The 24,856-nt window shown below is 37.4% G+C and overlaps 1 protein-coding gene, 1 long non-coding RNA gene and 1 other non-coding gene across 4 annotated transcripts in view; 1 reads left to right on the top strand and 2 right to left on the bottom strand.

Moving 5' to 3' along the window:
* Nucleotides 1–1,725: 1,725 nt before the first annotated feature.
* STRAP (serine/threonine kinase receptor associated protein) lies at nucleotides 1,726–21,175 on the bottom strand. 2 transcript variants are annotated; one of them, XM_060113764.1, is made up of 9 exons: nucleotides 20,738–21,175; nucleotides 19,876–20,011; nucleotides 13,321–13,402; nucleotides 12,441–12,513; nucleotides 9,715–9,811; nucleotides 8,909–9,046; nucleotides 5,467–5,603; nucleotides 3,657–3,806; nucleotides 1,726–2,344 (listed from the first exon to the last, which is right to left on the bottom strand). In XM_060113764.1, the coding sequence occupies exons 1-9, from the start codon at nucleotides 20,847–20,849 to the stop codon at nucleotides 2,220–2,222; spliced, it is 1,050 nt and encodes a 349-aa protein (XP_059969747.1). In that variant the 5' UTR covers nucleotides 20,850–21,175; the 3' UTR covers nucleotides 1,726–2,219. The 2 variants fall into 2 exon arrangements, with proteins under 2 accessions (XP_059969747.1, XP_059969746.1); XM_060113763.1 differs by having other exon boundaries at nucleotides 1,726–2,347; nucleotides 20,738–21,174.
* LOC132499634 (small nucleolar RNA SNORA23) lies at nucleotides 10,589–10,773 on the bottom strand. Its single transcript, XR_009533872.1, has one exon. It is a non-coding gene; the product is annotated as a small nucleolar RNA SNORA23 (small nucleolar RNA).
* The window catches only part of LOC132499273 (uncharacterized), a 16,126-nt gene continuing 12,401 nt past the window's right edge, over nucleotides 21,132–24,856 (top strand). The window contains exon 1 of the long non-coding RNA XR_009533835.1: nucleotides 21,132–21,373. This is a non-coding gene — a long non-coding RNA (uncharacterized LOC132499273). The remainder of the gene's footprint in view (nucleotides 21,374–24,856) is intronic.

Here is a 24,856-nt window from a genome sequence, read left to right as displayed (position 1 = left end):
ACTATAGGATTCTACCATTAGAAGGTCTGGTAAACAGACTAATGGCCCCCCAAAGATGTCCATATCCTAATCCCTGGAACCTGCTAATGTTGCCTTACATGGCAAAAGGGACTTTACAGATGGTAGTAAGTTAAGGATCTTGAATTGAGGAGTTTATCCAGGTGGGTCCAATGTAATCACAAATGTCCTTTTAATAAGTTAAAGAGGGTGGCAGGAGACTCAGAGATTTGAAGATGCTATGTTGCCAGCTTTGAAGACGGAGAAAGGGACCACAAGCCAAGGAATGCCAGTGGCCTCTGGAAGCTGGAAAAAGGAAACAGATTCTCTCCTACAGTTTCCAGAAGGAATGCAGCTCTGCCAACACCTTGATTTTAGCTAATGATCATAAGCAACTCTTATTAATCCGGCAAAAGCCAAAACCTAAAATGACTTGACTGGGTAACCAGAATCTAAAAACCTAAGAACTTGACAATTAATACAATATGGTCAACCAGAGATCTGACCAACATGAACTCACTAATCACACAAGTATAAGCTATGGTATGACAGAGCTCCATGGCCTGAAATTCTTCAACTCATAAACTTAAAACAACTTTTACAGATTTCAAGCTATATGCCACCCAGTGATGGTGTAAGTATGCATCTGTATTTTCTTTTGACTTTTATGAAACCTGAATAGAAGAAACTTCCTTTGGTCATAAACTTCATAAATACCAAGCAATTTCATAATGCCAATCTGGTGCATGTAAATCTCAACTGTATTTAAGATAAATCAGACTAGGATTAGAGTCTGTGGTACACTGACAATACTGCTGCTGCAAAGCAGAGAACCAGGCATGTAGCAAGTTGACAAGAAAATACCCTCACGCTGAGACCCTGTGTGAATTATCAGTTGGCTCTCCCCATGACACACCTCTCTTGGCCCTCTAAGGCAGTCACAGCCTACTGTGCTTTCTGCCACTTTACCAGAAATCCTCAAAAACTTATTTTTTGCTTGGTTATTCCTTTTAAGGAAAGTTATCAAGGGTCATTCACAAGATAGAGAAAAAGCAATTTGGCAGAGATGTTATTCATTTCTCTAAAGTATTTCCAAACTACTAGTTCAATATTCCTTCCATATTAAAAAATAAATGTATCACAAATCTAAACTCAGTTGATTCATTTTATTAAAAGGTTGGTTAAAAAAAAAAAAAAAAAAAGGCTTTCTGAATACCACCTGAACTTAAAAGGATAAAGTAAAACAAACATTGCAGGTCTACAATTACCCCATTTTTATAAAATCTTTCCTATCTATCTGCATATACACATTCAGAGGTACACTCATGTGTGTTAATGTTCACTCAATTTTAATAGATTTTTTTGGGGTAGTGGGATTTTGAGTGATTTTTCTGACACCTTTCTGCTATTTCTGAATTACTTTTTTTTTTCTTTTAACCAGCAAGTATCATTTAAATAAGTTATTATTCTGAAAGTTTTTTTTAAAAGGCAGGTCAAGTATCCCTATCCAATCTAGGAGGGAGAAAGGTATATACAACCCTACCAAAGCACATAAAAATTTCAAAAATCCAGTACAAGTAACTGAATTTCAAAATCAGGAAACAATTTATGTTCACTACAGAATCTTTAACCGGGTTGTCTTTCAATATAGTTATGATGTAGAAAAACTTTCTGGCAATTTCCATTTATAAAACTCAAACCTATCAATGCTTCAAGAAACAAACACAGTTCTGTTTTAGAGGCATTTTATTTAGACAACTAAAAACAATTAGATGTTCAGAAGCAGTGTACAATGAGAGAGAAATCAAACCAGTTACTTTATCATGTATTCCCCCTCTTCTTTATAACTAAAGCAAAAAAAATGGCTTTCTGCTTTAAGGGAAAAGTCAGAAAAATAGGCCAATATATTTTCCCTCTTCATAATAACATAAACAGCTACAAAAAATCTACCTGTAATAAGAGAAATTGGATGTTGGTTTGCACATATTCATTAAAAAGACAACAGACTATCGTACTACAAGAGCATAACTCCATCTGCCTTCAGCTGATACTCTTTCATTTTCACTTACAGGTATCACCAAGTTGGTTAGTTCCAGCACTGGAGCTAATTCATATTCCTCATTATTTACTGCTCATGTTTGCCTTACGCAGAGAGTAACTCTGGAGGCTGATGCTTTTCTCTGTTTGTTTTAGTCCATAAGTTGTGTACATCTGCCTGATGCTCAGGCCTTAACTTCAGGAGTTGAACTATAGATGGAATCTGAATTCTCTGAAGCAATTTCTTCTAGCTCCTCTTCCCCTGTCTCTGGAAAACTGATCTTCGGCTTTGCCAGCTCACCACTATCTTCTTCTATGAAAATAAAACCAATGATGATTATGTGAATTATAATATCACTAGCAATTTCTAGCATTTAACAAGCAAGAAGAGTACGCCGAGACTATGCCAAGCGATGAGCTACAAAACATAAGAGGAACAGCTTTCTTAATAATTGTGATTCTAAAAAAGTATGTCTTTTAGATTCATACTTTTAGATCCATACTACAACTACTCTGGGATCATTAAGTATTTTTATTAAAAAACATGTCTGCTTTACTAGTAAGAATCACTAAGTAGTATTATTCAGAGATTAAATACATTTACTTATAAGTTCTTTATACTGTCCTCTAGCAAATTTTGCATTAGGAGTATTCCATTCACCAAATGATCTAGGGTAAAAATTTAGGAACAACAACAAAAAAAACCACACACATACACATACACACACACACACACACACACACACACACACACAAATTTAGGAACAGAATATATTGTACAACAAAAAAATTTAAACCAAAGACACAGTGGATGATTTATTAGTCACGGGCTTCTCTTTGCTGTAACCATATTATATACTTTAAAATCTATAAAGACAGAAATACTGAAACAGAAACAACCTAAGTGTCCATCATCGGATGAATGGATAAAGAAGATGTGGCACATATATACAATGGAATATTACTCAGCCATAAAAAGAAACGCAATTGAGCTATTTGTAATGAGGTGGATGGACCTAGAGTCTGTCATACAGAGTGAAGTCAGAAAGAGAAAGACAAATACCGTATGCTAACACATATATATGGAATTTAAGAAAAAATAATGTCATGAAAAATCTAGGGGTAAGACAGGAATAAAGACACTGACCTACTAGAGAATGGACTCGAGGATAGGGGGAGGGGGAAGGGTAAGCTGTGACAAAGCGAGAGAGTGGCATGGACATATATACACTACCAAACGTAAAATAGGTAGCTAGTGGGAAGCAGCCGCATGGCACAGGGAGATCAGCTCGGTGCTTTGTGACCACCTAGAGGGGTGGGATAGGGAGGGTGGGAGGTAGGGAGATGCAAGAGGGAAGAGATATGGGAACATATGTATATGTATAACTGATTCACTTTGTTATAAAGCAGAAACTAACACACCATTGTAAAGCAATTATACTCCAATAAAGATGTAAAAAAAAACTATTAAATTTTATAAAAGTGTAAATGAGTTTATTTGCAAATTATGATGACAATAAAATGTCATTTCTTCCCAGCAAAAAAAAAAAAAAGAAAAAAAGAAATACTGAAACAAAATTAACAGTGCAAAATGATACAAAATCATGAATAAAAATTCTTACCAGGAAGCACACATTTCCAAAGGCCGTACGTTTTTCCTACCACAGTCTGCCATAGTCTCAACGTTCCATCTTCAGAACCACTAGCATAGAGTTCTCCATCAGGACTAAACCTCACACAGTGAATGGGACCAAAGTGTCCTTTGTAGGATTCTGAAAAAGAAGAGAAGGGCTTTTAGATAGTTTAATACTTAAACATGACATTTAAGTATTGATATACTAGAGAAAATATTGTCTACATTATTGGGAAGATGTGAAATTCATGAGGGCAAAGTCAAAGAACTATACCTAATTAAAAATAAAGTGATTCTCATCACAAACTGGTTCATCATGTCTACCCTATCTCTGAAAGATTACTCCTTTGCAATCCTAGCACACACTATGGTTTCAGACTGTCTCTAAAAAATATATATATATACAAAAAACTGAGGCGTCGTGTCCCAATAAAAATAAAGAAAGGGAGTAAATGAAAACCCCTCTAAAATCTACAGAAAGCAGATCTAAAGTCTGTGAATTCAATCCCCATTTCCAAACCCCAAACTCACTGTCTGTTTACTAGGGAACCAATTGTTATTATGACTATAGAGAGCCACCAGATGGAGCTCTTTTACACACTGCCTCTTCATTTCCCAGCCGTCTACCTAGAGTCCACTAGCCGTTCTGTCACACAGAACATGAAGATACAGGATCAGTGCTGATCCTATATGGAGTTTAAAGAGAAAATGTTCAGATTAGTAGTGGTGTTGTTCTGTTTAAGGCACATCCTTAGTTATGAACTTTTCTCATTTACTTTCTATTGCCTTATCACCTTATCAGTTTTCAAAGCTGTTTACTAGACCAGTGATCCTGTTCTGTCTCCATGTCTGTTCAACTCAAGGACACTCACGCACTAGCTTCCCCCAGAGAACATCATGATCATGTTACCATGAGTGTAAAAAATTATCATGAGAATAGAAAGAATATGAGATTTTGGAGTAAGAATGTCTGGGTCTAAGGTTCAGTATTCACTAATTGTGACCTCAGATACCAGGCAAATAATTTACTTCTCTTTTTCAGAGCATAAAACATGTGGCCAAAACATTCTAAAACTTTGAAAAGTGACATTAAATAAAAACAATGGAAAAGAATCTCTTATTTCAAAGTCACTTATAGGGACTTCCCTGGTGGCGCAGTGGTTAAGAATCCGCCTAGCAATGCAGGGCACACGGGTTCAATCCCTGGTCCGGGAAGATCCCACATGCTGTGGAGCAACTAAGCCTGTGCACCAAAACTACTGAGCCTGCGCTCTAGAGCCATGAGCCACAACTACTGAGTTCAAGTGCCACAACTACTGAAGCCCGCGTGCCCTAGAGCCTACACGCTGCAACTACTGAGCCCGTGCTCCGCAACAAGAAAAGCCACCTCAATGAGAAGCCCACGCACAACGAAGAGTAGCCCCTGCTCACTGCAACTAGAGAAAGCCCACACACAGCAACGAAGACCCAATGCACCCAAAAATAAATAAAAATTTTTTAAGTCACTTACATTCAAGCAATAAAGGATGAACCATAAACAATTAAAATAGATTCTATTTAGTCTATTCACCAAGGTTTGATTTACCCAACCCAAATCCATCAGTTTTCCCAAAGAAACAAAACATAAAATTGTCTTTTATTCTTTGTGTATAATTCTAACAAGTTTAAGTTCATTGGACGGTAAAGCAAGACAGCTAAAAGCAAAGCAGCAGCTAAAAAACTGGCTGAGGTGTTAATCACTGAAACCTAACATTTGATCAAGGTACCTACATCATTTTAAGAAAAAGAGGACAACTCACCTAATTCTTCTCCACTATTATAATCATACTTATAAAGTTTAAAATCTTCACCCCCTGCAACAAGAAATTCTTTCTCAGGATGAAGAGATGCAGAATTGATGGTTGCAGGAGCTTCAAAAGACTTAATTGGGTCCAAACTAGAAAAAATTTAGATAATATTTATAAATTTTTAATATTTAATAAATAATATAAGGAAACAATTATACATTTAAACTGTTCCTAAACTCTGAAACTCAAGGAATAATCCAATATTCATTTGGTCAATCACAGTGATGTTAAAAAAAAAAAAAAAACCCTCTAGGTGTGCAAAAAAGGGAACCCTCTTGCACTGTTGGTGGGAATGTAACTTGGTGCAGTCACTATGGAAAACAGTGTGGAGATTACTTAAAAAACTAAAAATACAGTTGCCATATGATCCAGCAATCTCACTCCTGGGCATATATCCAGACAAAACTATAATTCAAAAAGCTACATGCACCCCTATGTTCACAGCAGCACTATTCACAATAGCCAAGACATGGAAACAACCTAAATGCCCACCGACAGATGAATGGATAAAGAAGATGTGGTACATACATACAGTGGAATACTACTCAGCCATACAAAAGAATGAAATGATGCTATTTGTAGCTACATGGATGGACCTAGAGATTATCATACTAAGCAAGTCAGAAAGAGAAAGACAAATACCATATGATATCACTTACATATGGAATCTAAAATATGACACAAATGAAATTACAAAACAGAAAGACTCACAGACACAACACAGACTGGTGGTTGCAGGGCGGGGAGGAAGGGATGGAGTGGGAGTCTGGGATTAGCAAATGCAAATTATTATACAGAGAATGGATAGCAACAAGGTCCTACTGTAGAGCACAGGGGACTATATTCAATATTCTGTGATAAACCATCATGGAAAAGAATACAAAGAAAGAATGTATGTATATGTATAACTGAATCACTTTGCTGTACAGCAGAAATTAACGCAACCTTGTAAATCAACTACACTTCAATTTTAAAAAATAAGAGTAAAAACACCTAAAAAAAACCCTCTAAATAATATTAGCAAAAAAATTAAAAATTCAGAAGGATACTATGCCCAAGTGAAGTTCATCCGCAAAATACAAAGATACTTCCATAGAGGGATATCCACATTTTGTGCAGCGAATGCCTTCCTGAAAATGACTGGGCTGGCTAATTAAAACAGTAGGGCTAATATACTGGGATTTTTGCTTTGAAAAAAATTTAATTCTGCATTGTCTAATTTTTCTAGGATAAGCGTGCATTATCTTTGTAAACAGAAAAGTTTTTACAGTAAGTAATTAATATAAAGGACTATTTGTATCTTATTTTCAACTGCTGAGAATTTATAAGTTTCTGCAACAGGAAAAACCTTTAATACTGTGAAATATGGAACTGCTAAAAATGGATCAGTTTTTAACTATCAGGCTATAAAACAATAACTAAATCTGAGACTACAGCTACATAACCAAAATCAATGCATTAACAGTAGCATCACCTGAATATCAATGAGTTTGGACATCGGCTCTTTTCCAGTCTAACCCTAAAAATCCTGGAAGGCTTCCAACACACAACATTAGAGTATTTCAGCTCCAAAATGTTGCCATCCTATTCCCATCATCACACACTACAAAGCATGAAAATTAAGGCTGACTTACGCAGGATCACTGAATAGCAACTTCTGACTTAAATGTTAGAATATTTTAACAGGCCAGCAAACCTCCACCACCACCATTTCAGGCAACGTTCTACAGCACGGCTGCACGCTGCCCAAATCCAGAAGTAATGAACACAGTTGTACAATTTAATGGTTCCGAGCAATAACATTATTATCAATAACATTACTATTATCATCAATTCACTGTGTGTGTATGAACTCTTTTACATTCTTAATTGCTCATCTCCATTACGACTGCCTTCTCTTTCCTTCTGCCATTCAGTGAAGCTTAGCTCTGCAGATGGTCCTTTAGAGGAAAGGTTAGGACTGCTGGTCAGAGTATAATGTGGTATATTCCTTATGGAAATCAAGTAAGTGGCATGTTTACTAAGAACTTTAAACACATTGCCACCCTTTGTTTTGTTTGTTTCAAACTAGTTTATTTAGGGGTTCCATTTTCACTCCTCAATAGATTTTCTGTATTTCTCACATGCTTCTTCACCCATTAGTTCATCTAATTCTGAAGGGTTTACTCAGTGTCCTCTTGATCTTCACAACAAGATTTATTGACAAGTCCTGGTTTTTCTGCAAGGGCTTCATTAATTTCACTTACTTCTCCTGATAGCGGAGAACAGAGTTCACTAGCAGTTTTCACACTTTCCAAAGCATCAAACTCATCTTGTTTGTTCAACTGTGTTCCAACTTCAGGCAGACTACAGTAAACAACATCTCCCAAAGCTTCCTGTGAAAAACTGCTGATCTCCACTGTTCCAACACCATTTTCTGTTGTCACATTTCTCTGTGAATCTACCCACTGGAGAGCAGAGTGCACAGCGTGTGGAAGGCACCCACCCAGGGCTGTGGCAGGCAGGGTGACAAAGCAGCACACAGGCTGCAGACTGCTCCAGCCATGACATTCCTAACCTTTGAACTGGTAATTCTACTTACAGGATTCTCTTGTAAAGAAACATTCAAGAGATGTACCACAAATCTCACTGCAGTGTTAAAACAGGGGAACTGATACACGATTTAGTATAACCTATGATGCAAAACACCTAGTAAAACTGTTTGCAAAGAATTTTAATGGCTAAGAGTATTTTAGAATAAAAAAATAAAAATTATACTCATTAGGGTACTAGTAACTAAAGAAAAAAACCCACACTAATACACACACACACACACACACACACGAAGAAAAAAGACTAGCAAATAATATAGCTATCACGAACCTTCTGGCTGTAGGACTGTAGGTTTTTAAAAATTATATTTTCCAAATTTTCAACATCAGCATTTAATATATTTACAGTCACAAAAATTAAGTCTCTTTTTTAAAAAATCATTAGGTCTATACCATACTTGGAAGCAGAAAAAAAAATCACTAATTTCTCTGAAATTTTAAAGTGAAATAAATAGCAGAATCAAGATCACAGAGGTTTTATAGAGTAATGAACAATATAAACTACAGCACCAGTCTAGTGATCCTTTTAAGAAAAATACTGATTAAAAATTGGTGAATTTTACCAATAAATGTCCTAAATATCTGGAAATTAATTTGATTAATTCCTCTGATTAAAGTATACCAAATTCTTAAAAAACTCATTATTATCGGGTATGGAAACACTTCCCTCCATATTACATAATATAGGCCAAAATTTGCCTTTAAAAGAGTTAAATACCTTAGCATATGCCTTCCAATTTTTAAGTTCCTTAAACTGCCCCTGTATTACCAGAAAAGAAAATGAAGGTATTTCTTAGACATACCTTACTGCACTGTGAAAAGCAATAGATCGTCCATAAGTTATTACCAATATCTCTCCCTCAGGAATATATTCCATACTGCTAACAGACATACTAAAATTTAGAGATTTCACTTCTGTCATAGTAGCATGATCCCAAAGGCTGAAGAAAAAAAAGAAAAAGAGGACAATAAGGAGGTATTTACTCATTTAAGAAAAACGCTTACAGCTTAAATTACATCTGCAGATTAACCAGTGAAATAACCACAATTGTAAAACAACCTCCAACTCATAAATTACAGATGATACTGAGAAATTTGGAGATCCTATAAAACATCAAATTATTTGGTAGCTTGTTGGTGAAATCAAAACTAATACTTTAAATATACTTCCCAAATGATTCAGCGAAACTGTGCTATTAAGACACTCCTAATCTAATCAATTTCAGCGTTGCTCTAAATAATGGTTCTTACACTTGATTTTTGTGAGTCTGATAGTTATCTTTCCACAGAAAAATACATTAGGTGTCAGCTCACAAAACTATGTATAGAATTTCAGGGGTTTACTGGACACCCTATGGCCAGCCTGCCCACTGACCCTGGTTAAGAGCATCTGCTTATAAAGGTGTCCGTAGTCTTAATTGTCTTCTGAATTCTGCTCTATGTTTATAACAGTAAATGGATAGCTTCAGAAAAATCTGACCCCTGCCCAGCCAAAGTTGTAATGTTCAGACACAATTCTTCCTATATAGTAGTTATAAAAAACTTTCAAATATAAGCTCTAAGGTCAAATATCTTTCAAACTTTAAATTATTAAAGAAGAATTACTTACCGAACAGTTTTATCATCAGCTGAAAGGATCTGTTTATCCTCACTGCACCATAGAGCCTTTTTAATACCAGAGGTATGACCACTGATTTCCTTAGGTTCTTAAGATAAAACAATTTAAAATACATTTGTTAATATTTGATTTTTAAAACTAAGCAATATTTGAACAACTATGTAAAAAGAAAAGAAAAACTATGTTTTAAATTAGACTGCAACTTTTCAAAGCCCACCACATTTTAAACTTGATGTTTACCTAGGATACATTTAGTTTTTCCACACTGAAACAAAAATTTACCTGTGGGACAAGGAACCCAAGAACTATACATGTAGATGGGACTGAATACACCACTCCCTCCAGCCTACTTTTCTGCTTTTGAAAGAACTGTTGTACTTCAGTGAAATAAAAGAATAACTAAGGTGACATAATTTAATTAGAATATGGACCCAGGAACAAGACACCCTAAGCTAATTCTAGTGCTATCACTAATGCTAGGACCCTCTTCCAAGCCACTGTTGGCAGAGAAAAGCATCAAAAAGGTGGGAACCTGTCTCTGTTCGAGACTTTCCAAAGACTTAAAAAACAAAACAAAACCACTTATTATCTCTGGGCAAAAGCAGAAGTTGGAGGCAATACCATTCAACACAACTTTGACTTTGGGCAAGTCACAACCTTCTGAAGACTACATTTCTTCACTTGGAAACTGGATTAACAATAGTCACTATACCCTGAATTTGAGTGTAAGAATCAAATGAGAATATACATTCACAGTTTCTTTTTTTTTTTTTTGCCCTTTTTTTTCCTTAAAAAAAAAAATACAGTTACTAGAGGTATTTCACATTAAATTCCCCCAAGCGACAATATTTCTATTCCCAAAGTTCTGTGTGTGGGAATTTGGAGGCTGGCCAGTGGTGGATATGTCCAAAGAGACAACACTACACCAGTACTATGATCCCAACTTACTCTTTGGCTGCATGATGTTTGAGTGGATAGCAAGAGCTGAATGCAAAACACAGACAGACACTGCTACCAAGACACAGATGAAAATCACGCACACGTTACAGCAGCCATCATCTAAAGTTTCTAATCAGGTTTCTGACAGACAGTAAAAGCTCAGTTAATTGCTCTTCTTTCCAATGCAAGACAGTGGAAGAGCCACTTTCAAAAGGCAGCTTTGAGAAACGTAAAAGAAGACGAAAGTTGTCTACCTGAGCCCTGAACTATCTTGCTGAGTCAGACAGATACACTGATTCAGTGAGGTCAGAGTAGTTTGCTATGTTTGGGCATAAAGTTATTAGAGAGAATGAAAAGAAAAATTACCAGGTGCCAAAGGAAAATAATCCACAAAGGTAGTTTGTTTCCTCACCTTAGAAGTACTTTTAGAAAAGCTATTTCAAGAACAACGGTTTAATTTCCAATGTAGCTTTGACTTTCTTACAAACTTCTAAAGTTTATTGACTTATGAACAGTAGTACCCAAGATACAAAATTTAAGACCCTAACTAATATATAATAAATAAAACAAAATTCTTTTTGTCATATTTTGGTAGCTTTTAAAATACATAGTATGTGACTAGAAAAGCACTGAAATACTACAAAATAGAGGTGAATGTCTGACTAGGGAAGAAAAGGTATAACTTACAACTTCTGTGCAATGAGAGAATTCATAAAGGAAATGATAGGTTTTACCACCCAATTTTTTTAAATGTGCATACCATAAACCTTACTGACAAAATTTAAAAGCAAATAACTAATGAGAATACAATAAAGAAACTTTAAAACGAGCAATAAAAAGATGTACAGGTGCTTAGTTCACAAAAGAAGTACATTAAAATGGTATTCAACAGTATTTTAATCTCGTGAATAATTTTTCAAGTGCACATTAATAAGACAGAATTATTTTTCTTCTATTAAATTGGCAAAGATAAAGCTAGTTATCAGTGTTTGCTAGAACAGGTTAGCTATAGATACATTTTTATACTTCACTGGAGGGCCCTTTGGTAGTATCTATCAATGGCTTCCAAGCGTACCTCCTTTTTGTCCCAACAATTCTATTTCTATGTAGGTATCCTACAGAAACAATCGTGGAAGTATATGCAACTATAAGGATGCTGAGCACAACACTGCTTATAATCTTTAAAATTTGTAAATAACCAAATAAGCCATAATAGGAGATTGGCTAGCTCACTTACCCACAGAATAGAGAGCCACACAGTCATTAGAAAGAATGAGTAGAATATTTAAAGACATGAAAAAACTATTATTACAGATTTTTAAAATTCTTCTGAATAGCTAATATACCCATGTGGTTCAAAAGTCTAAGTATGTATACACACTGAGAATTCTTACCCTTCTCACCTTCTACAGATAATAACCACTCCTTCTAACCAAAAGGTAGTTAACACTGTTATACACCTTTTTAGACTCAGTATCATAATAAAAATTTACCATAATTTTTTAAATCGTAGGAAGGCTATACAAGCACAATGTAGTAAATAAATCAATATTTCAAAAGATATCTGCATTAAAAAAAAGAACTGGAAAAACATGAACCGAAAGCTAAAGACGTTATCAGCAATTAATAATACTGGATGATGGACTATACTTTAATTTTTTTCTTTGTGACTATCTTTATTTTCCTAATTTGAGTACTAAATATGAATTCCTTTAATCAGGAAAAGTTACTTAAATTAAAAGAAAACAAAACCACAAGTATGTATAAATTACACTTACCTGCTTCAGGTTTGTTCATGTCATATATGCGTAACAGTTTATCCTGTCCCCCGGTTAACAAGTAATTACTATCCTGAAAACACACATAAGTAAGATCTTACTAGATTAACCATTTTAAAAGCTACATCTCTTTGAAACTTCAACACAAAACAGAATCCAAATAAGGCTCACAGATGTCACAAGGAGATGATACAGACCAATTACTCCTGAGAAAATACTGTAGAGCATTTTTAATAGCCAAAGCCCTGTAAGCTTCCCAGTTCAAATGTCATACCACCTCCACATGGCTTCTCTTAGTCGGCCCTGATCTGGCTGCCTACGGGGGAGTACATCTGTGATCATCTCAAATTTATCCTCTCCCTTCTGAAAGTGGCTGGGAAACATTATTTGGGCTTTTCAGATGTTTGTTGCTATTGTTGAAGTATTGATACAAGAGTTCCAGGGTTCTTAAAAGCCTCATAGGATCAACTAAGAAGAAATACAGTTGAGTTGAACAACGAAGGGATCAGGGGACCCACCCTCCCCAGAGTCGAAATCCACGTATAAGTTATAGTCAGCCCTCTATACATGTGGTTCCTCCCACATGTGGTTCCTCCACATGTGCAGATTGCACAACTGTGGACCATGTGATACTGCAGTATGCAGTATTTATCAGCGAAAAAATCCATGTTAAGTGGACCTAGACAGTTTAAACCTGTGTTATTCAAGAGTCAACTGTAAAGGTGTACAGTTTAATCTACAGTCAAATCAAATATAAGCCGATATACACCACATATTCCCCCAGAAAACCAAATATACAACCCAATCAAATAGAAAACCACTGTCATATCCTATAATAACAGCAATTTAACTTCCTAAAACAAATTCCATTTTCTGATACCTGCGTAAAATCCACACTCTTGACAATGTGTTTATGAGCCAGGGTCATCAATTCATCTCCTGACACAGCATCCCACACTTTGCTAAAAATAAAAAGTAAAATTAAAAGATAAACATGTGGTAATTTGGACAATTAATTACCGAATAAGTAAGATATTTAAAATGTTATATAACTACATGATAAGGTAAAAACAATATAACAATCTAATTTTGACAATGGAAAATATCAAATTTTAAATAAACAAGTTTCATGAACCAATCCATCCTTACTTTCATTTTAGCCTGTAGCCATAATATCCTTTTAGCAAGACTGTAAACACTTTAACCAGTTCAGTTTCACCTTTCCAATTTTTTTCCTCTATTCTTTACTCTCGTGTACACGAGAAACAAGAAATGAAAAACAAGAAGTCCTTTAGAAGAATTTTACAGGAGAATGAAAAGCCTTGACAGAGGTTACATGAAATTTTAAAACAGGACAGCAGAGAAGAAAATATTCTCCCCATCTCTTCCTCAAAGTTGACTCTTAAATTCTCAAATCCTAGTCCAATTAACTTCTACACAAAGTAACAGCCTTTGATTATATAATGCTAATGTTGAGATGATTTTAAATCTCTCATCTGTTATTTCCCCTAACCCAACCCAAAATATATATGTGATTACACACACACACATATGTGTGTGTATATGTTGGGGGATAATGATGAAATAATAGTTCACAAAAATACTGTAAGGGGTTCCCCAAATAAAAAAGCTTAAACAGTAAAGAAGAAGAAAAAAAAACAATTCATTTTAGGTCAGAAGAGGTCATTGAAAAATAAACAAGAAAACTTTCCACGCAGGAAAAGAAACTTATGAGGAACAAGCTATGCTCCCTAAAGATTTCCATTTTAATGTAATTGACATTTATTTTTAGGAAAAAAGTGAACAATGAAATAGTGGAGAAAGAAAAACAGAGAAAAGCAAGGAGTATCTTTTCTTCATTTACTCATTAAACACACAATACATATATCAAGTATATCACTCTAGACTCAATACTAGGGCACAAAAGGGAGAAAAAAAATGATCCCAAAGAAAGTTCCTGCCTTAGTAGAGCATTAGCTTTAGCTGAGATGAAAAAAAATATCCATTAAATAATACATTTAAGAAATATAATTAAATGACAAACACACATGACTATAGAAACACAAACAAAAAACACACCACTAATTATGCCAGAAAGTCCAGAAAATCTAAGCATCAAAACCTGTAGCCTTAAAGAGCACGGAGAAATATGCCAGGGGAAAAAAATGGGAAAGGCCATTGTAGATAAGCATTAATAGCATGTGCAACGGTAAAGAAACATGAACCATCTAACAGGAATAAATGCTGATGATACAACAGAAACCTTGCAAATTATATACTTGAGTCATGAGTGGCTGAGTAAATATGTTCTGAGAGAAACAATGTCAACTATGAGTGGTACTGCTACTAAACTCTCAAATATTAATTTCTCTTTGCACAGGAAACCTGTTCTAATCTCTCCCATTTCCAATTCAACTCTCTTGGTCCAACCCTACTTCCCCAACTTCATTTTGTATTATTTCTCTTAATCTAGTCACACCAGGTTATAGACCATTCCTCAAACAAGCAATGTATTTTCTTCCAGGCTCCTCTGTCTTTGTTCATATTGTTCTATTAAGCATGTATTTTATATTCTCAGCTATCACAGTTCTACTCATCCTCAGGGTTCATCGCAAATGGTATCTTTTCACTAAACCTTCTATTCATCTCGCCTCCATTAACCATTCCTTTCTGTTTTTTCCACAGAGCTCAGCTTATACTGATTACTGTGTTTAATTTTGCTTTGCTTGTACTTTTGTTTACATATGCTTACTATTAATCACAGGGAAATCAGCGATAAGAGTTCACAAAGATTAGACTGCTGCAATAACAGAAGGTGTCAAAAGTGAAGAAAACATCAAATATACCTGAAATCTCTATCCTGTTCATATGATGCCATGTCTCAAAGGAACTCTGGGCAATGTCCTTAGAAATACTACTTTCAAGTATATTCAATCATCTTCCCCAAACTCCTTAAAATCTTAATACGCTGCTTAGACCATGTCCATTCACTGGTGAGGAGGAAGGCACTGGAGTGACTCTAATCGCATCATCCAGAAGGCCCATGTATCTAGTTGTTTTCCTCCTATTTAGAAACACTAGTAAAACTGAGCTCGGCACTCTCGACAGAGCATGTTCTAGTCACTTGTACTAGATCTACTTAAGCCCTCTCTGGACAGAGCACAGGCATCTTCTTTACTTTTGGCACTCTCCAGATGAAGACCGTAGAGGGACTGAGAAGAGGATCAGGAGATGTAGTGCTAACATTAGCTCTATGAATTAAAAGGTATAAAGAGGATGGTGTTTCTGGGACAGTGTACACATCAGCTGACTCGACTGCCCGAATTACCTCGTTAACATTCTAAACTGACCCACGGACTGGCTCTGCTGAATATATTTTCTCCACAAGAAATAGGAACAAAATTATCCTTTAGATAAACATGAAATTAATGAATTTTCTGAGAAACCTAAGAATGAGGGAACAAAAACAATCACCTAAAAATAATTTATACCAACTATGATTAATCAGGTAAGCTGGGGAGCTCTTTAGTTGGGTCAAGTTCCATAACAGCAGACCCCATACAAGTCATTAAAAGAGAAGAATATAAACAAAGAATGCACACACTCCCACACCTCACAGACAGACACAGAGCAATTGAAGGGTAAGACTCAGCATCCATTAACCAAGTACCTACTATGTAACAGACACTATGCTAGATTCCAGGCATGTAACTGGAGAAATATCTCTCTGATTTGCACAAAAATCAGACTTACACTCATTTTACAGATGTGAAAACCGAAGTTTAAGAAGCATCCCATGATCAAACTGAAAATACACAGCATGGCTAGCACATAAACTCAGGCCTGGCTAATGTAAATGCTTACATCTTTCTCACTATATGATGGCACCTTAGAGCCTTAACTGAGGGGGAAAACACCCAAAACTATTCCCTCTTGTCATTTAAATCTACTCAAACTTCCTTGCATGAAAACAAAAGGTTTCATGGCTTTAGCACAGAAGTTCCAAAATAACACGGTTTTGGTCTAGTAGGGCTGGTAGCTACCAGTGTTACCTTACACATGTAACACTTACACAGTTATTAGATTTTAGGCAATATTCTAAATGTTAGAAACATATCAACTTATTTAATATTCACAACCAGAGGTAGGCACTATTACTATTCTCATTTTTATAGATAATGAAACTGAAAAAAAAGAGATTAAATAAAGTTCACAAGGTCACAGAGCTATTAAAGGATGGTGCCTGGGTTCAAACACAGACAATATGGCCCCATTAAAATTAATGCTTTTGGGCTTCCCTGGTGGCGCAGTGGTTGAGAGTCCGCCTGCCGATGCAGGGGACACGGGTTCGTGCCCCGATCCCAGAAGATCCCACATGCCGCGGAGCAGCTGGGCCCGCGAGCCATGGCCGCGGAGCCTGTGTGTCCGGAGCCTGTGCTCCGCAACGGGAGAGGCCACAGCAGTGAGAGGCCCGCGTACAGAAAAAAAAAAAAAAAAAAAAAAAAAATTAATGCTTTTAATAACCACTTGTAAACATAGACCCTGAGACCTGAAACGTTAAGAAAGCACAAAAGCGACACTGAATACCCACACACAGACAAGTCCTCAAATGAATGGTTTGGGCCATTAATGCTGTTAGTGACCTAAACAAAGATAGCTGTGCCTCTGGCAGCAAGATAAAATCCTGAATACTCTTTTCAGAACTCTCTTAAGTAGTTAAACTGCCATATTTTTCACACACTTTTCTCTCTCTATTTCAGAGTAATTATCACATGAACAGTAATTTCTATCTAATGTGCTTTATTCTTTTCCAGAGGACTGGCATTACAATTTGGCTAAATGTACAAACCAGGAGTCTTCACGGATTTTACAGAGATGGGCATCCTTCCTAACAAGCTTTTGCACAGGTCTCTTAAAGATCAGAACAAGACCGTCCGTCAAGCAGGAGGAGAGAAAGCATTTTGCTCATGTAATTAACATTGTTAGGGCCAGATAACACAGAACTGAGACTAACAGAAATATATTTGTCCAGAACTGCAATTCAGAAGCTTGTCTCTTTTAATGCTAATGTCTATAGTGTCTAAGATCTTGTTACATTTATTACCTAATTATATTTAACTTAAAATACTACTTTATTAACTATTAACTTACCACCAAACTGGGACCTAGTTTCAATAACGACATTTTTTAAATCCACTTACCAAATATCTGAAATCTAGAGCTTTTAATTCCAATTTTCTATCTCTGTTATAAAAACAATGACATTCATTCCCAATGACAATGTTCCTACTGAACTGAGCAAAAAACAAACTTTGGAGGAGATAAAGGGTAAAAAAAAAAAAAAGCTGAACTCATGGCAGACACAAATGTCTTAGAAGCAAAACCAAGACCTATAATTCGTCCATTCTTTATCCTTCTACTTTAGAAAAATTCCTTAAGTTATTTATTTGACAAACATAAAGTACTGAACAAACCAGGGATACAAAAAAATATAAAACATGGCCCCTGGCCTCAAAAAGCAATGACACTGAAGTCAATAAGTACTGTAAGAGCCAGAAGTTTAACACAGGGAACAGTATGAGCAAAAAGAAGGAATGGGCACCTTCACCTTCCAACACTCCACAAGTCTTCCTTGTCTGAGAATCACTTTTACTTCCTATTTTTCACCTCCCATAATTAACAATCAAAGGAGTCTCTGTCACATTATAAGCACACATGCTGACATCTACAGCAACATTTGACCTGAAGCTGTTGACATTAAAGGACTGACATAAAACCAAGCAGTCCCTTATTTTATCAGAATTTCATACAATCACAATAGGGCAGCGTGCAAAGCCTTACAATGGTTATTCATGAACATAATAACATCTATTCATTGAAGGCACAGAAAAAAAGTTCATACTGACATTTATAACTTTTCTTACTGCTCTCTCATCATCTCAAATTTAATCCCACATAAGCATGGGATTATATCTCCCTCTCATTTAAAAAAATTTTATTTTTAAAAACTTACATATAGTAAAACTAACTCCATGATATAGAGGTCTATGAGTTTCAACAAATAAATAGTCATGTATCCACCACTCAATCAATCTGCCTTCATTTCTCATAATAAACTTAGTATGTTTAATTTGCTTAATACAAAGGAGCAACAAACACATTTACAATTGCTCCCTAGTGTGAAATTCTGTTAAAAAAAAAAAATCAACAAGACCACTCTTACTCTCCAGAGCCTCAAATCTTTTAATAGAGTATTACATGTGTAATAGCCCTTGACACTGCCTTCCTTAGTTTAAGCATTCAAGTGCCTGCTAAATCACAAACACAATTAGGAACTAGAGGTACCAAGGTTATATACGACACATGCTCAGATGGGGAAAGTGGGTCACTGCAAATCACTTTAATAACATACGCAAACGCCAAAAATCAGACTAGGTAAGATGTATTCTGGCCACAATATTAGTATAACTAGACTGTGGGGCATACGGCGTGCAGTGCCAGATGATGATAATGATGAACTAGGATGAGACCAAATTTGCAAGAGCCAACAAGTGAAATTTAACCTTTAGGCCAGTGGTTAAAGGCTGCACATCAGAATCACCTAGAACTTCAAGAAAGGAAAAGAACTGATGTTCGGGACTGCACGCCCAGACCAATTAAATCAAAATTTCTAGACACATGCATCTGAGTATTTTAAAAGCTTCCAATGTACACCCAAGATCATGGACCACTGACAAAGCACAGGGAAGACACGAAGATCATGAGATAGAGAAGTGACATGATGACATCTTTATCTGTGTTCACGAATACAACTGGCAGCACCAGGGAGGATGAACAGATGGGAAAGGACAAGTGGTAGGACCTAAACTACTAGGGCAGTGGCCGAGGCATAAGAAACAATGTGGTCAGGAAACATTCTGCTGGTAGAATCAACAAAAATGATAATCTAGATGGAAGGGAAAAATCAAGAATGATTTAGATTTCAGCCTTAAAAAACTTAAAATATGAAGAATAATTGAGTTGGGGAGTTTTAAATATGTCTAACAAAAATGAGAGTGAAATTGGGCTAAAAACGTGGGGTCATTAGCACTAGGAAGTCATAGGAGTCAATGATACCACTCAGCCAGCACATGTGGGGCAGTATTTGGAAGCATGACCACCAACATTCATTATCTGAAGTGTCTGTTAATAATGCAGATTCCTGGGTCCCAATCCAGACATGCAGAATTTAGTCATTTAAGTCTCTGAACATTTTGAGAACCATTTAAGAGAAAGAAGCAGGCAGGATCAGGGTGGAATTTTGGTGAGATCAAACACCATGTGTTCTATATGGCAGGCAGTGAGAATTCCATGAATAACTTGTATTGAAGTTTTGATCATTTCAGAACACAGTCCACAGACAACTCCAAAGGTGGCCATTTTTGGCGGCACTTACGCTGTGAAATCTGCAGCTGCTGTAGCTGCTTTGGTGGCGTCGTTATTTAATGTTGCACCCCAAACAGCACCCTTATGACCCAAAAATGTTCCAATCCAGTCTCCTGTATCTCCCTGGCGTAGCATAGGTTTACCATCTAAAAGATATTTAAGAAGACATGTGATTTACAAGTTTAGATTACTTAAAATCTAAGATTCAAACATAAAATGATCATATTGAAAAACAAGGTGGAAAACTGCTTTTGTTGTCTAACTATTCTCACTCACAGGGATCACTAAGGAACGTCCAGAAATAAATTAACTGAAGAACCGAGCTGGACATACCCTTTGGGAAGCATTTGTAATTCGGTGAGAAGACTACTGATCTGCGTCAAAACAATCTAGATTCGCGTCTTATTTTGGACAAACTTCTTAACAGTAAGTCTCAGCTTCCATTTTAAAAATGAAAAATGGAAATGAAAAATTCCATACAACAAAACAATATCCTATGAGATAACAGGAGTAGCAAGTCTTTGTAAACTAAGGTGTAACACAAGGCCTGGCCTAGTTTTGCATTCCCCGAATCCTTGAAAGATTATTTACGGTATCTGCTGGCCGGGGCGTCTAAGTAAGTGCACAGTTCAGCTTCTCCAGAAATAGCAATAAAGCTAAAATGAGAGACCTTGGTTAGGGGCATTACTTAGCAAAGCCCCTCGGCGTCAGCTGAGGAAACCCTAACACTACTCCTCTCCCCAACAGCCCAGCGTGGACCCTAACCTCAAAGGCTGCGACAGCCGCAGTCCGCTCGGCAAAGGGGAGTGCCGGCCCCACTCCCTTTCCGCCCAGTCCCAGCCGTCAGGGGCCCGATCAGCGGCCCTGCTCACCTTTGCAAGCGCTGATCAGGAAATAGCCGTAAGGCGTGATGCCACTGAAGGCCAGATCCACCACGGGCCGCGTGTGGCCCGAGCAGGTGAGCGGCGTCTGCCTCATTGCCATGGCGGCTGCGAGCCGTGCGATCCGGCGGGGGAGCCGAGGGTCTTCTGGTCTTTTCTCTCCTCCGTGGCACCGCCTCCGCCTCAAGGCCCCAGCCCTGATTCTGGGGTTGGGCCGGGAAACGGGAAAAGGCCAATCCGGTGGCCCCGAGGTCAGAAAGGGGTTAGGGACGGGTCAGGGAGTCTGCGACGGACGACCGACCGCCGTCGAGGGAGGGAAAGGGAGGGAGGGAGGAGAGTAGGGGAGGGGGAGAACCGCAAAACCCGCGGCCACAACCCACACCGTCCACACCGGTACCGGCAGGAAGTGACGACACCAAGACGCTGAGCGTCCGCCGGAAGTGACGATCCGGCGGGAAGGCGGGTTTGTCAGGGAGAAGAGGCTTAGTGGAGCCAGAAGGACGGCAGCGCGCTGGCGCGAGATCAGCGTTCGTTGAGCACGTGACGCTGGCCCTGTGCCCGCTACGCACGGCCCCTGGCGGCGCTTTAAGCTCTGGATCAAAAAGTCCCGGCGAGCAACTTTGAGCGGTCAGTGGCGGCCTTTCTGTTCTCGGGCGGAGTTCGCGGGGGGCGAAAGCGGGTCCTTCTCCGCTCAGACCCTAAACCTGGCGGCCCATGTGGATTACGCACCGAGCTGTCCAACCAGTTGGACTATGCTCAGTATCAGAACATTTAAGCTGAACAACCAGAGTTGTTTCCAGCGGCGGCCCCAACCTGCAAACACTAAGAACTTTTTCTTCAGTCTTTGTTAACAATTATATAAGCAGCTCCTCCGGGATTGTCTACAAGGTCCTTAAGAAAAGTACTTTCCCCAGCCACCCCTAATGCTGTGTAACATTCTTCCATTGCTAGTGTTCTAGAAGTGTTATGTAACTTTCAAGACAGTTAAATTCAAATTACTTTTTGTTTTGAGGACTTCGGAGGACTCTAGAGCAGTGGTCCTCAAATTTTTGGATGAAATACCCACATCAATAAAACTTGAGTCCGCACTCCAAGTCTATGGATAATAATTTGTAAATTACGTACATGTTAGTGCATAGACAAAAATAGAAATACTAGAAGAATCTAAAAACTAAATATAAATAGAAACACTGGTATTATCTTCCAGCAGGCTGCCCACTTTGGATATCGCTGCGTCGTGTGGCATCCAGAACTGTTGATGGAGTGCTCATACAAAAGCTGTCCTGAGCGGGAAAGTTCCTTTCTCTGGGCAAGTTGTTTCTTTCCTTTGATGTTGGTTAGAAAGTCAATCGAAAACAGCAGAGATTTTTGTGGCCTATTCACTGCTTTATCCCCCAGGCCATAATATCTTGGCATATAACACATTATTATCCACACAAAAGTCTCTCAGTGTTTCCTTCTGCATCGTCTTTTGGTGATAAACATGTATCTTCATTCAAGATTCAGGTCTAGTTACTTGAATGAAGACTTGAAGTACTTCCCCATTTTATTTCCTTAGCATTTTGTTCATTCATCTATAGTAGAGCACTTACTGTATATGTTTTCCATTATCTTTTGTTCTCTCTGTGCCAACCTCACCCTGTGGTCCAGCCCACACACACACTCCATTCACATTTAAATTATGAGCTCCTTAATGGGAAAGGTTATGTCTTTGTCATCTTTGTACTCTTATTACCAGAAGAGTGAATGAGATTTAGTGAATGCTCAACAAATGATTATTAAATAAATAGATGCATTACTGATGGAGGTAAATAAAGACACAACTCAAGTTAGAACTAGTCAGTAAAATATTAATATATGTCCATTTGTTGCTTGTTGTGTGTAGGTAAGTTTACAACTGAAAACTTCGTTGTCTCTAAAGAATATATAGTTCCTACTCATTTGGATTCTGAGTTCTAAGAGTATTATTATCATGATCAACTGTGTGGGGTTCAAAGTCAGTTTAACATTAGAAGACAGATTACTGCAATTAATATGATTAACCACATTAAAAGACTAAAAAAGAAAAATGATATCAATATGTATTTCATTGTATTGTATAAAAAATTTTAGACAGAATTTAATATGCATTCATTCATGATAAAAACTTAGATACCAGAACTAGAAGGGCCCTCCTTAACCTGATAGAATATCTAAAGAAGCAGCACACATAATGATGAAACACTTAATCACTCTCTATTAGGTCAGGTCAAAATAAGAATGATTACCACTATCACTCCAATACAGCATTGAACTAGATGTTTAGGTAACCCAATAAGGCATAAACATTGCAAAGAAAATTACAAATCTGTGATTATTTAAAGATTATTTATGGAAATTACATATAAAGAAAAATCTATACATATTTTTATATTTAGATCCTTTTAAAAGATCTAGTATAAATTATTGGAATTAATGAGAGTTTAGCAAGGTTGCCGATCTTTTTTAAAAAGTGCAGTGAAAGCAATTGCATTTCTATACACTAGCAACAAACATAAAATGTAATTTAAAAATATGCCATATAAAATAGCATCAAGAGATAAAAAGTACTTGAGAATAAGTCTGACAAAGTATGTATCCCAGCAGGAAAAAGCTGGCACACTTAAAGGTGGGAGTTGAGGAGAGTTTAATGAACGGATCATTTACTAAGTGGTCAGGATCAAAAGCAACCAACAAGGAGTGGTGAGGAAACCCAGGGAGAAAATAGAGTACTAAGCATAGATATGAATGGGCAACTGAAAGGGAACAGAACTCTGGCTGCAGGGGAAGGCTATGGTCAGGAGCTACAAGGCTCCAGAGAGGAATATAGCTGCAGCCAACCATCATCAGTGTGGTGCACAAGAAGGCAGGGAACGTGTATCTACTCAGATCTCCTGCCCATGCTTCCCATTGGCCAAACCTTTTCAGAGGCCAGAAGGCAAGGGAGCCCTCTGATGGAGTCCAGAAATGTCAGCCTTCTGGGACATGAACCATAGTGCAGAGGAAAAAGGGAGGATCTGGTGAAGTAAAGTGAGAATATTCAATTAATTTTCGAGGCTTCTATGGAGCATGGTAAATTTTGTTGAAAGGCATTAAGAATATGAAAATAAATGAAGAGATGGCTATATTGTGTTCATGTATTTGAAGATTCAATATTGGGAAAATGTCAGTGCTCTCCTCTTATGGCCTGTGTCCCCCACCAGATTCATATGTTCAATTACTAACCACCAGTACCTCAGAATGTGACTGTTTTTGGAGGTAAGACCTTTTGAGAGGCAATAAAGGCAAAATGAGATCGTATGGGTGGGCCCTAATCCAATATAACTGGTGCCTTCTTAGAAGAGGGCACAGACAATACAGACCACTGGATGACCACATGAGGACACAGTGAGCAGGCGGCCATCTGCAAGCCAAGGAGAGAGGCCTCAGAAGAAACCAAACCTGCAACACATTTTTTTTTTGGCCGCACCAAACGACTTGAAGGATCTTAGTTCCCTGACCAGGGATCGAAACTGTGCCCCCTGCAATGGAAGCATGGAGTCCTAATCACTGGGTCACCAGGGAATTCTCAACCCTGCAACACCTTGATCTTATACTTCTAGCCTCCAGAACAGTGAGAAATACATTTCTGTTGCTTAAGCCACCCAGTCTGTGGTATTTTGTTATGGCAGCTCTAGCAAACTAACACATCCCCGAACTGATATACAGATTCAATAGAATTCCAAACCAAAGCCCCAACTGTTTAAAACTTTACATGCTCATGTTAATAGTTACATAGAATGGCAGAAGACCAAAACTACCTGACACACCCCAAAAGAAGAAAAACAAGGAAAGAAGACTTCTCTAGCTAGATATCACAGATATTTTGATGTTATAATAAACACTGTGGCAATGGCACAGGGCTTAGAAAAGAAAAAAGGGACAAAATAATAGTCCATATAGATAGAAATCCAATCAATGGCAAAGCTGCACTGTGGATCAGCTGGAAAAGAATAATTTCAGTAAAGCTCCTGAGGGAGCTCGGAGGTGGATATCTCCCTATTTAAGCTTCCAGATGAGGACACAGCTGGCCAGCACCTTGATTTCAACCTT

Source organism: Mesoplodon densirostris, chromosome 11 (genome assembly GCF_025265405.1).
Source record: "Mesoplodon densirostris isolate mMesDen1 chromosome 11, mMesDen1 primary haplotype, whole genome shotgun sequence".
In the NCBI taxonomy this organism is placed as follows: Eukaryota; Metazoa; Chordata; class Mammalia; order Artiodactyla; family Ziphiidae; genus Mesoplodon; species Mesoplodon densirostris.
Note: the sequence above shows the minus strand (reverse complement) of the source record. Positions and strands in the feature narration are given on the sequence as shown.